This window comes from Nycticebus coucang, chromosome 13 (assembly GCF_027406575.1).
Source record: "Nycticebus coucang isolate mNycCou1 chromosome 13, mNycCou1.pri, whole genome shotgun sequence".
NCBI classification, from domain to species: domain Eukaryota; kingdom Metazoa; phylum Chordata; class Mammalia; order Primates; family Lorisidae; genus Nycticebus; species Nycticebus coucang.
The window spans coordinates 25,944,798-25,958,621 of record NC_069792.1 but is presented as its reverse complement, the minus strand read 5'-3'; the positions used below and the strand labels follow the sequence as shown (position 1 = coordinate 25,958,621).

At 33.2% G+C, this 13,824-nt stretch overlaps 1 protein-coding gene across 2 annotated transcripts in view; it reads right to left on the bottom strand.

The window, feature by feature from the left end:
- The window catches only part of HNF4G (hepatocyte nuclear factor 4 gamma), a 137,543-nt gene that overhangs the window by 17,813 nt on the left and 105,906 nt on the right, over window positions 1–13,824 (bottom strand). Inside the window, exons 2-4 of one of the 2 annotated variants that reach the window (XM_053559455.1) lie at window positions 8,370–8,548; window positions 5,296–5,467; window positions 1,592–1,686 (exon numbers count right to left, since the gene is read on the bottom strand). In XM_053559455.1, coding sequence (XP_053415430.1) covers window positions 1,592–1,686; window positions 5,296–5,467; window positions 8,370–8,505 — 403 coding nt within the window. In that variant the 5' untranslated portion in view covers window positions 8,506–8,548. The remainder of the gene's footprint in view (window positions 1–1,591; window positions 1,687–5,295; window positions 5,468–8,369; window positions 8,549–13,824) is intronic. The other variant, XM_053559456.1, reaches the window with a different exon arrangement.

Below are 13,824 nucleotides of genomic sequence, written 5' to 3'. Positions count from 1 at the left end.
ACTTTTTTTTTTTTTTTAACATAAATTGTTATTGATTTTCAACCTAAACTAACCCATTTGGTAAAGCATGTGTGGAGATAAAGCAATAAGCTGTTAGCTATGCTTTTTATGAATTTCATTTACATGCTCATTTTTTAGAAAAGTGTCAAAAGATATTTTGAAAATTTATATTTTGAGTGCTTTCATTCTTTACATAAAACCATATTCATAGTTGTTTCTATCTTAATTGATCTCACTACTATGCTATGATTGTAAAGAAGAATACATCAACTTTAAAATTCTAAAGTTAGTTTCTATTCTATTTAAGAAAATTAATGTATTAGTTCATAAAAGGTATAATTTCACTATTCTAAAAAATAATTGTGTTGCGCAAATTGTAAATCTCATCAAGAAAATGTGAGATTGTGATTTGCTTGCACTTTATAGAGGTAAAGAGAGGATTCAAGCAGAAATGCGTGAAGACTCTGACAAAGCGTGTAATTAGCCCCATCAACTGCTAACCAGAGCTTTTTATGACATTAGAAATAAGTCATTTTTCAAATAGGAAAGTGCTCCTCCATTAATTTTGTGAACTTTATATTTTGTTACTCTTCTTTGAAACTAGCAACCTGAGCAAAACTAATGGAATTTCTGCATCTTTAAAATATTGATAACAAATACAAATCATGTATCCTAATCACATGTACCCTTATATTAATCTGAAATTTAAAAAAAGAAAGAAAAACATATATATAGAATGACAAAGTAAAAAACTACATTCAAGATGAGTTTGATATGTTTTAAATTTCTATAACATATTGATTTGATTTAATTTGATTTTTAATAGTTTGTGAACTTGTTGTGAAAAATACCTCTTTGCACATGATGGGGAATGCTGCCAATCTGACAAGTATAAAATCTTACAGCTTCTACATCCTGCCAAATGTTTAGACTGTGTTCCACACATTTGTTTCTAAATTAATCCGTATTTAGAATGTAGGAAAATATAATCAGATTATTTAATTTGTTCAAAATAAAGTTAGCACACTAAGATAGCACAGCTAGTCTATTGTGTCTGTCACTCAATAGAATGTAAACTCTGTGAAAGAGAGGATTATTTTGCCTATGATGTTCTCCATTGAAACTTCAGCCCTAGAACAGTGTTTAGAAAGTAGCAGTGCTCAATAACTATTTTTTAAATTAATGCATGAAAAGTAGATGTTCACTTAATATTCAAGAAATGAATAAAGACTTAATTTTCATTAGGAATAAAATGTGTTTAAAATATACTTATAATTTCAACTTAATAGTTGATTTTTCCATTTGTATTTTAAACAGGGCATTTGAATGTTACTTAGATAATAATTTTGTTGCCAGAAATAACAGCGATGGAGACAATGGTCCGTAATCAGATAGTCACCCAATAAAGATTGGCTCCATCAATTACTAGCTGAATGTTTTGGGGCTAAATTCTTTGCCATAGAATCTTCATTAATGTATTGAGGAAGATGAGAATGCATGGGAAAAGGTTATTGTGATTAATGAGGATGTGTGTGTATGCTTATCACTTTTCATTAATAATGTTAATTATCATCATCATTATTACTATTACCTTCTTTCTTCATTCCTGCTCTAAAACACTTTCTTAATCGACAATATCTACATTGATTCCTTTTGTCCTTGTCAACAACACATTGCCGACTGAACCTATAATACCAAACAAAGATATGTTAGTTTTCTGAAAACTATTATTTATCGACAAATCAAATAGGAAAATGGACTTGAAATAAATAAGGTCAACTTTGATTCAAGAGAAAGAATGAGTAGGAACAATTAACGATGACCTTTCTAGTCCATGATCAACATGTTCATGGAAATACGGGCCTCTCCTTCCACGCAGTGTTTATAGGATGACCGTCTTGTTTTTGGCCAGCACGCATTACCATTTCCGTCATGAGTCATGAGAGCCAAATCTAGCTTTAAAAACCTTTCGTATATAAATTCTTGTTGCTCATTGTTAAATGATTTCAGTGTGATAGGGAATATAGGAGAGCTTGATTCACATACTCAGATGTCTGTCTCTGTTCAGTTATTCTATTAATGTTATGTGTACTTCATATCCAGCTAAAATGTATTCTACATGCTCAATTACTTATCAAAAGGCTGCTGAGAATGGCATTGAGAGTATCAATGCCATTCTCAGAAGCAGTTCACCCACTAGGATGGCTATACTTGAAAACAGAGACAATACCAATCTTGGTGAGGATGTAGAAAAATTGTAGCCCTCATACATTGGCTGGTTAGATTATTAAAAGATGCCTTGGAAGTATGTCTGGCAGTCTATCAAAAAGACTGGCTCTACCCAAAGAAAGTCTCAAAAAGACAGTCTCCAGAGAGTTACCATATGACCTAAAAATTCCATGCTGGGCCCATATTCCAAGGATATGGAAATATTTGTCCATATGAAAACTTGTACCTAAATGTCCATAGCAGCGTCCTATTAGTCCAAAAATGGAGACAGCCCAAATGCCTATCAACTGATGAAAAGATAAATAGAATGGATACCTGCCCAATGAAATAGTATTTGCCAAAGAAAGGAATGAAGTCCTGATAACTGCTACAACATGGATGAACTTTGAGATTACTCTTCTATTCTAAATGAAGGAAGTCAGATATGAAAGGCCACAGATTGCGTGATTTTATTTACAAGAAATGTCCAGAAGAAGCAAATCTATAAAAACAAAAAGTAGATTCTCTCATTTGCCTCACATTGTTGGGAAGGGAGTCGGGGGTGGGGGGGGGAATGGGAAATAACTATTTAAGGGTTTCTTTATATGGTGATAAAAATATTCTAAATTAATTGTAGTGATGGTTGCACCACTCTGTGAATACACTAAAAACTGACCTGTACACTTAAACAAAGAGTACAATCTCTGAAATTAGGTCTAAGCTTGATTCCCAGGTCCACCATTCATTCTCAGTAGAACTTGGAGATGTTAAATAACATTAATAGGAGAAAGACTTGCTGCGGTGGTTGTAGGATGCACTTTAAACAGTTGGAGGTGGATATTGAGCACATAGTAAACAACATCATTTCTTTAGGATTCTGCCATAAAACTACTCATATCTATTAATATATCCCTGGTAAGTTGTAGTTGATTAAGTTTAAGAATAAAGAAATATGTTTATTTTATGACCTATCAAAATATTTCTTCTAAAAAGTATGGGTGGCCACTTAAAACTGAATGAGAAGTAAAGCCTACTATAAATAAATAGAGGTAAAAGAAAAATGTGCTTTATAATTAACACATTTGAAGGCATGGTCAAGGAGATCAGGAGAGGAGACTAGATTACCAGAAAAAAAACAACAAGGAGAATCTATCCAATTAACATTAAATTAATGACAAAAATTAAATAAACATTATTAAGCACCTTCATTGTACAAGATGAATACTACCTGTCTCCTCCATGCAAGGAAATTACAATCTGCTAGAGGACACAAAGGTGTACTAATTTTAAAATAGTCATTTAAAAAAGTATAATGTGACAACTATTGAAACGGTAATTAAAAGTGCTTTGGGAGGGAAAGCCTCATTTCAGTTTGATGGAGCACTTAGAGTGAAAATGCAATTTGTAAAGTTAAAGAAATGGATAAATTTGAAACCAGAAGAACCTGAGCTTAAAAAAATCTTGGTGCTCTTTAACTTCCACAAATAAAATAACTGTTTTCCAAAAAAAATGATATGGAAAACCATACCACTTGCTTAATACCAAAATATATAAAGAAAGCTAGGTTGACAGCATTCACAGTGGTGCGGGGAGGTAAATTGTACGTGTTGCCAGAACATTTTTTTAAAGATCTGAAAGCTGCTCTGCTTTTTGCCTCTTCCTGAGTAGGGAGTGTGGAAGCCCTGGTAGCAGGGATTCTCTGATGCTTACAGGTAATTGCTTTTAGTTCTTTGAATTTTTTTTTTTTTTTTTTTTAGCGTATTTGTATTTCACTTTTCTTTTTTTTTTTTTTTTTTTTTTGTTTTGTTTTGTTTTGTTTTTTGGCCGGGGCTGGGTTTGAACCCGCCACCTCCGGCATATGGGACCGGCGCCCTACCCCTTGAGCCACAGGCACCACCCTGTATTTCACTTTTAACAGAACATGCGACTCCAGAAAGCTTGGTTTGCTTATTGTTTTGTATTTATTTTAGTTGTGAATTTTAAGGAGCACTCACCATGTAATGTAATCACAGAGAAAACATGTTTCATGAAGGAAATTGATATATTTTTTACCTCTAGAGTTTTGATGGCTATGTAAGCAAAACTATCTAAAAACTCTTTTTTATTTACCAAGTAGTTTTAAAGTGGGTGATTTACATTTCTTTTAACCTACCTCAAACTGTCCTGGAAAAATTGCTAGAGAACACTAGGGAGGTATTTGGAAAGTTATATATTAACTTTTATTATACCCTGAGAAATCAAATAGCAATGTTTTAAGAGTGTTAACTTTTCAAATGTCCAACCTGTTCTTAAAACAATGTAATCCTATACATGCTTTTTCATTGATAGAGAAAACACAGATTTGTTTTTGTTTAAACCCACCAGTTTTGTTAATAGGCCATGTTCCACTTGGATGTAATCTTCATCTGAAAACTGTGCTCCTGATCAATTAAGGTTCAATATTTATACTTAAACTGTGCTATGACGTTAACTGGACATCAATTATTTAAAAACGAAAAAGACACCTTGCTAGAAATGTTTGACACATAAAATAGCTAAGCAAACATTAGAAGAAACATTTAAATTCAACGGCAAAGATGGGCATGAGAATTATCCGCCCTTTTATATTTTTTTAAACAGACTTGGGATGAAAATGCACCCAAAAAAAAATCAACGTACAGAAAAAGACGCATACTGAAAAAAAGAATGAAATTAAGATTTTAAAATGTGTAAAAGTACATTCTATATGAACATGAGGCACACAATAAGGAAACACAAGGAAAATATCAACGTCAAGTTCCTGCTGGCTGTTACCTCTAGGACACAAGAGAGAGAGAAAATGCTAGGCGAGGTGTCCACTGCGGGTTCAACGATACCTATCTAAGATGGATGGTAGATCTTTTTTTCTATAGATCTTTTATAAGTCTAAAATGTATCATAAAAAAAAACTACATATATGAATACATCCTGCAGACCCACACCTCCTCACTTGCATTACAGCTAGGAGATTTTATTCATTGAGTTATAGATATAAAAAGTCTCTCAATTTTCAACCCTAATTTCTTGCATGCCACTTTGAATCATCTCTAAAGAGACTCCTAAAAGTACCTGCAGGAATAAATGTGACTCTTGCGTATGCTGCGTCTGAAGAAGCCCTTGCACCCATCACAGCTCGAGGCTCCGTAGTGCTTTCCCGTTGCTCTGTCCCCACATATGGCGCACAGACAGTTGACACCATTGTCAGTGGTGCTCATGCTTGTCGTCTCTGGGGCAGAACTATCTGTTAAAGAGAAGAGTGGAGTTAGCACTACCCTCTGATTAAATCATCCTATCAATTATTTGTTTATGTCCTTGACTTCCTGGGGTCCTCACACCATTGCTCTCCTTTTAACCTCTGGCTGCTTTCACTCCAAGCTCCCCTTTCGTATTTAGGACCATTAAACTTTAGGACATGGCCAGGCTCAGTCCTGCAACTAGCTTTCCCTAGGGAAGCTCATCCAGCCCCATGACATTAAATATCATTTGTAGGATGAAAAATCTCAGTATTTTCTCTGTAGCCTAAATGTCCCCCACGGAAATCAGTCTGAAATGCCTGAGTACTATTGAAGAACTTCACTTTAAAGTCTAGTAAGAGCTGAAAACTAATGTGTCATAAACAGAACTCTTTGACCTTTCCCCTAGTACTCGGTCTTCCTTCAGCCTCCCCGGTGTCAGTCAGTGGTCCCATCCAGCACCCAGAAGGAGTTGTCTTCCTTGCATTCTCACGGTCAGCCTTCATTGCCAATCCATGACTTTGTCCACACATAAAATACATATTTAATATACAACTTTTAGCCCTTTCACCATGACAACCCTTATTCAATTGGCCATTATTTTTCTCCTAGATTACTGTAATAGCATCCTCTCTAAACAAGAAACCTTATTGTTTATTCCTTACTTCAGGCCACCAAAGGGATGTTGGTGTGAGGAGGACCTATCCTGTACATCACGTCCCCTAACCCTGCTGTGACTCGTCACTAGACACAGGGTAAAGTCTACTTTACTGACATAGGCCTGCGATGGTCTGCTGAGGAAGCACCACCCCCACCTCTCTGAGCCCCATAGCTGGTGTCACTTTTCAGCCAATTTACTATTCTCCAGAATATTGTCTTTTTTTCTCCACCGACCCCTATCCACATCTCAGTACTTACATACTTACTGTTCCTTCTGCCTGAAGGACAGTTCTCCAAATTTTTCTTTTAGCTGGCTATCAGGTTTATGTTCAAATCTCAGATTTTGTATGAAAGCTTCTCTGAACACACCTCCCATCTGCCCCTCACGTCGAAAATAGAGCCCTGCTTATTCTTTTTAATAACTTCATTACCTAAAATTATATTATTACTGGTTTGTCAGTCATTATTCATTTTTATACATAGAATATAACTCCATGATGTCAGATAATTTATATATTTTATTTATTCCTTCTGTTTTACAGCTCTTAGAATTATGCCCAGCATATAGTGGGCATCTAATAGACACTTATGAAGAAAAGATCATTTAAAAAAACATATATTTTTACTAAATATTTTTTAAATGAGTTATCACTGTTGATTATATCTAAAAATATGTATGTTCTCAAAAGATACTGAATATGCAATGTATGAAAAATTTAATTATCAACAAATGTATTATAATATGACAAATCATTATTATATTTCTAATATAACAAAAGGATAAAATTAAAGGTTGTCATGCCCCAATTAATTATGTAATGTTACTTACATTGTACTTACTAATACTTCTGAGTAAATAATGTGTTATACATAATTTCATTAATTTGTAAAAAAGTGTTAATCAGAATATTCTTAGATTAGTCAAGGCATTATAGAATTTAAATGCTACAAATTTTTCTTTGAGTAACATTAACAAAATTGATATTGGCAATATTAAAACTGAAGATCTTGGAAACTGTTTTCTGGGAAATTAGATGGAAGTATGAAAAGTTCTACTCTGGCTTCAAGTTTAATCCATATTTATATAATATTAACATACAAGGAAATAAGCAACACTTTGGAAATAGCCATATGAAAAAGATTTTTAGTATATTTTGGTAAATATTTATGGCAAATCTGTCGCTACCTTTTATTAATCATGAGTCTTTCTTTTAATGTCATTATTACACTAAAATAAATATTAAATGTCTCTAGACAAATCTAAACATAATGAATCAAAATAGTGACTTTCCATTACACTATGGGTTCATTTTAACGCTGCTAAAATTTCAGAATTCATCTTTTGGCAGTTTTTAAAATCTTCTTACTAATAAGCTATTGTGTATTAGAAATATAACCAGAACATAGGTCATATAAATTATATAGTACAGTAGAATATTAGATATCCTCAGTATAAGATGTATTCTCAACTAACCCACAGACACACAGACACACACACACACATTTTCCAAAGCATGTATAATTACTAGATATTAGATGTTCTAACAGTTACATTTGGGGCAAGATTTTTACTTGGGAAAAAACTCAACATTCAAAGTCGATAGTAAACTGCATTATATAAAGACACAACCCTCAACAACTCATGTCTTATTTAAAGTTAAAATGTTACAGTAGATAAACACCAAGAGCTTTGTGAGGCTAAACATTAGCTCCTCAAGTGAGGTTACCATATAAACCTTATTTCCCTTCATATTTGTGCTCAATGCAAAACTCGATAGTACTTTTAAATGCAGTTTCTCATCAACAGCAATTGAAAACTAAAATAACGAAAGGAGTAGGCCATCAGCAAAACTCCCTAGTGTTTTATGGAAACTTTGTTCCAGAAGTCATTTTCAATATGGAATAGAAAACATACTTTCACAGCCTATCTGATAAGAGTACTTATTATTATGATTTACAGCAAATAAAATTAATTGCTGAAATTACTCTTTTTACTTCGGTAACTGGCTCACAATAGAATTCTGAGGTTACTTTAACGTATAACCAGGGTTTTTCTATCTCTAATATCAAATAACCATACTACTGTTAATTCAAATTTTTTGATGAAGTGCCAAAGCTTGGACTTGTGGCCTTAAAGAGCAAGCCCTAAACTCCCCAGCAGTAAACATGGAGCCGCTACCCTGGAAGCTCAGTCTTGCTTCTCCCATAGCACTTATTTTTCTTTACATCTGTAAACGGATGAGAACTCACCATTTGAATTATACAGAATCTGCATGGTTTCAAACTCCAAAGTCGTGTAAGTTGGGTCCAAAACTTCACTGTAATTTGCCATCTCCATATCCAGTATTGGTTCCGATACCCTCATCATTGATTTAGAACCACACATACGAGCCGCACCACAAGCCCAGAGTGTGAGTTTTGCTTTCAATCTGTGAGTGATAATCCAAAGTTAACTGTAACTGAGTGACTTAAGTGCTGCAGTGGGAGGGGCTGTAAAACTGTAACCTTCCTCAGCAGGACATATTATGCTTATATCTTCTTTTATGGCACCAGAAAGCAATTCCTTGTGATAATCTTGGAATGCTTCATGGAATCACCTTATCTGAAGTGCTTAGTGGACTAACCTGATTTCCTAAATTGATTTTCCAGTAGACTGTAAGTGATGTCATTAGGAGAAGGATTAAAAATAGAACAGAAAATCTCTTAGATTTTAAACTGAAATCATAATGTCAAGTATCCTACTTAAGGGCTGAAGTCACATTACTAGATTTTCTAAAATATAAGACAACCATGAATGTTTAACATAAGCACTTAACAATTTCAAGTTTTCTTACGTGGACGATAACGCTACCTTTATTTTGAAATAAAATTTATAATTTGGAGTGGGGGATTATGATATATTCCAGTAGCACCCTGGGTATGACCCTACTGTGGCATTTAACATGGTCTTTTAAAAAATATTTTTTATTTAAATTTTTATTTTTTTTGAGACTGAGTCTCACCTGTCACCCTGGGTAGAGTATTGTGGTATCATAGCTCACAGCAACCTCAAACTCTTAGGCTCAGGAGATCCTCTTGCTTCAGCCTCCCGAGGAGCTGGAACTACAGGAGTCTACAACACCTGGCTAGTTTTTCTGTTTTTAATTGAGACGGGGGTCTCCCCTTGCTCAGGCTGGTCTCCAGCTCCTGGAACTCAGGCGATTCACCAGCCTCAGCCTCCCAGAGTGTCAGGATTACAGGTGTAAGCCAACATGCGTGGCTACCGTGTTCTTTTTAATTATCAATGTAAAGGTCTGTGTTTCTTCCATGTTTGTATACTTCTCGAGGGCAGACTCAGTAGAGTTGCTAGCATATTGTAGATGATCAATTAATAATTCTTTGTTCCATGAATAAAGTTTATTTTGAGTGCTGATGCTTATTACATTCTAGGCATGATATTGAGGTTAAGCCATCCCTAGGGTGTGGATCTTAACACCCTGCGATCATCAACCTTCACTTATAGAGCACAGTGTAACTTTTATATGTATATGTGATGACAAACAATTAGACTTTGGAAATTTTTAGATGATAGTATTTAATGAGCATATGTTACTTCTGAGAATATGTTTATTGATTTTATTTTCCAAGAAAACTCCAACCCCACTTACAATATGAATTCAGAATTTCATTTTTCACATTTGTTAAAGATGATAGCAAAGAAATATTTCTTGATACTATAAAACTTGTGAATATTCTACTTAGAAATTATTACAATTTTCACGCAGGAAAGCTGGCCTCTTAAAATACTTTAAACCATTTGACAAACTGTAAAGAAAATAGCAGAGTCATTTTGGTGGCCAGATTCCCTAAATCAAACAGTGACCATTGGAATCATCCTCTTGCCCTCATATTCTGTATTCTCATAATTATGAGGCTGATATTTTGGGATAAATTTTCTTTTTTGACTGATTTTCTGTAATAAAGGATAAACAGAGTTACTCAGTTTGGGGAGAAGTCAGTGTCAGGTAAATCCTGTGTTTTTCACTTACGTAAAGGAGTTCTCATTTGAACTGAGGTAGCAAATGTGTTTTCTGTGGGAAGCAAAGGGCTGAATCGTATTGTACATAGCCCACAATCTTTCTCATCTGTGTGGTAACTGAGGGATGTCACTGAGGGAGTGTCTCAACAGAAGGAAAAAGAGAAAAGAAAAAGAAAGGGAACTGCTCATTTATAGGTCTGCAAAACACTAAAAGAAATGTGGCTATAGCTTCGGAGAACAATGCTGCTACAGATCACGGTTTTATTGTCCTAACCCATTGCGTTTTACAGCTGACATCACAATCAAATCAGGGCATTCCGCTCTGCAGCGGTTCTTAACCTGTGGGTCGCGACCCACAGGAACTGTATAAAGGGCCACGGCATTAGGAAGGTTGAGAACCACAACAGGGTGAAGGGGGATACAGATTCATCTCAGCACAGATCTACAAGTTGCCATTAGCAATTAATCAAAGATGGCTTTCAAGATGAAATCTGTTTCTCGTCCATGTTACTGTGAATTATTTTGTTCATTGTATAGAATAAGAACTTGAGGATTCCAGAAGATATGTTAGATTCGAATAGCAGGCCTGTCTCCTCAATGGGGCAGTTAGTCTTTCTAATGATATTCAGATGTAGAAACACCCACAGAATTCAGCCAGCTCAGACTAGCAAAAGAATGATTCTCTAGATTTTTTTTCAAAGAGATTACAAAGTATAGTGAAAACCTTCTTTTCTTAAATTCTAGGATTTGTAGTTTATTGAACTGATTAAGCAAATAAAATAATTAAAGCAGAGGATCATAAAAATGGAAATATGCTTACTTAATAGCTTATTTAACTTAAGTAGCTATAAATACTACTGTACTGTAAAATCAAGACCTTCTCTTTGAGCAAGAATTCACTGATTGGAATATTTTACTAACTTTTTTTGCATAAATCTCATTCACTTTGATTTCTATTATTTATTTTTAATGAACAAAAAAGTCAAAGCTACTTGTAAAGCAATCTGAGTGAAAAAGACTTCTAGAATCTTAGCGTTTTTAAAAACATTTTATATATTTCAGTTGATTTGCTTTTATTCGTGTCCAAAGTATTCCCCTTGGTTTTTATGAGAGAGAAAAAGTAAAACTCTTTTAACACTTAAGTTGCATTATAGTGTACAATATTTAACTAAATTGTAAAATGAAATAACAAGAACAAAGGCAATAACAAGCCAGATAACAAATCCAAGTTACTCTTGAGAGGTGTACAAACTTGGTGATATGTGCCGTCCCTGGAAACTAAAAGTCTGACCCTCAAAGGAAACTGAGATCTTGAATGAATCCCAGGAGATGGCTATTTGGAGATTACTTAGAGTATCTCTTGTATTGATTTGAACTTGAGATAACCAGGATTTATAAATTAACTTATATTCCTCTTTATTCCACCTCTCTACTTCTGAAACCAATTAATTTATATTCAAAATCTTTTCATTTGTTTTAATACATGTAGAATAAGAAGAAAATGAAGAGGAAGAATGAGGAAGAAAAGAAAGAGAGGAGAAAAATAAGAAAACAAGTCACGTACAAGCAATTTTAGTTACAGTCCATTTTGGATTTTTAAGCAGGCATCATAATCAAAAGGAGTAGTAAGTCTTTAGAATTCCTGTGTTGTGATTGTGGAGTTTTCACAATTCAAGAAACATATCAATGGCACAGATGAACAAAAAATATATATATAAAATTAAATTGCATAAACCTTGGATACATGAAACAGTTAGGGTGTTTGCTTTTCTTCTGCATTAAAATTCAGTTATTGTCAAGAAGGGGACAGATGGCTATCAGCCGAGCAGCCTTTCATTATAGCTTCAAGTACTTCTGGTGGGTAAACTCATTAAGGCCACATCAAGATTAGATTAGATTAAGAGTTTAAGTAGTTAAAAAAAAAATAGTAATAATAACACTGTATTAATTTTATGCTCAGGTGATACATAAGCAATTATCCTTAAAAAAATGGAATGTATGTTCCTAAGCCCTGGAGTCAATGTAAATTTATGATTTTTTTTTAAATTTACTTCTAAAGCCTTAATTGGGAAAAACATCAAAATGCATGCTAAACTTAAAACTAATTTATAATAAGTATCACACATTTTCTAAAATAAAATACATAAAATAATCCATATCCAGAAATACAACTACATATGACAAACTGTGATCTGGTAAAAAAAAAAAAAAAAAATCTCTTAACAGACATCACTTTCCCAAAAGTTGTTCTTTAGATGAGCAAAAATATTATTATTTAGTGTAATCTCATGTTTTATAGACTGATGTGTCATTTTAGCCCTAGTCAGATCAAATACTCCAGTGAAAATGACAACATTATTTGTAGATAAAAGGTAAATTTTAAAAATACAGCTAATGATCTAGAAAAATGTTTCTTTCAGAGTAATGGTTCTCTAAACTGGAATGTGAAATGTAATATTTAAATTTCTTTAGAGCAACATAACAGGAAAACAGCATGATGTTTAAAGAAAACAGCATCTCAATTCGCTATTGACTATTCAAGGTAATAGCAGAAACATTTCTATCTTATCTGTAAGACTATTAAGCCTGTTAAATTGTTCTATGTATTTGATTTAATCATTCCTTCATTGCATGATTTAAAATAGAAAACAGGCTAATAAAAATCAAGGTTATTTTCATGAAAATTCTTTTATTGGAATGCTAATACCAATATAAAAAATCTTATTTTAAAGCATAGTTAATAAAATTTGTCCTCTAAACTTATCCTTTAAGATTATTTTTCATTACCAAAAGTACTATGAATTAATTCCAAAAGCATTCTGTAGTTTTTATTGTTTTCATATTCTATCTTTTAAGTTGATGATTATACAAATATGATCATTAAAAGCCAGATGAAGAAGAATAACAATCCAAATCAACTTAATGTATTTTTCAGGATAAACAGGAAACCATGATGTGAAGAGCTCTACCTAACAAAATCATTTATAAATTTAAAGCAAAGTCACCTTTCATCCTCACACACAAAAAAAAAAACTCAATTAAAAAAAAAAAATCATTGTGTTTCCTTGCTGCCACTGCCCTAACCGAAACATCATTGTTCTTTTGAAATAGAAATTTTGTCTTTCATTCTAATTTTGATGAGAGAAAACAAGCAAATTAAAAATTACAGCAACCAAAGACTGACATTTCATTCTCCAAAGCAAGTCACTATCACTGATACATAAAGAAGTTTGAAATTGCCTGAAATGATATATTCTGTTTCAAAGAGTTTCATAAATGTCTTAAGATCCAGATTATATACAATTTTTATATAAACAAAAATAATTTTATCTTAAATCTTTTTGTTTGTTCTTCAATCTATGCAGTGGCAACAGAATCACATTAACTCATTAAGGCATTTAAACCAAAGGCAGTCCCACTTTTTAAAAAAAGGTCTATTTTTAAAGTTATTTCTGAACATACCATTTTCCTGTGGTTGTTGAAATTTTAAATTGAACTTCTATGGCTTTGTTACATTGTTTTATAATCTCCCTCAAAGAATGATGATTATTCCAGAGCTCACTTCTCAAATAATATTTTGTTTATAAAACTTATTCAAGAAATCAATTTTAAATCCTTATCACATTACTAGTAGAAAATGTCATTTGATAATAAAATTTAAATAAAGTGAACAGAGATACACAGCAC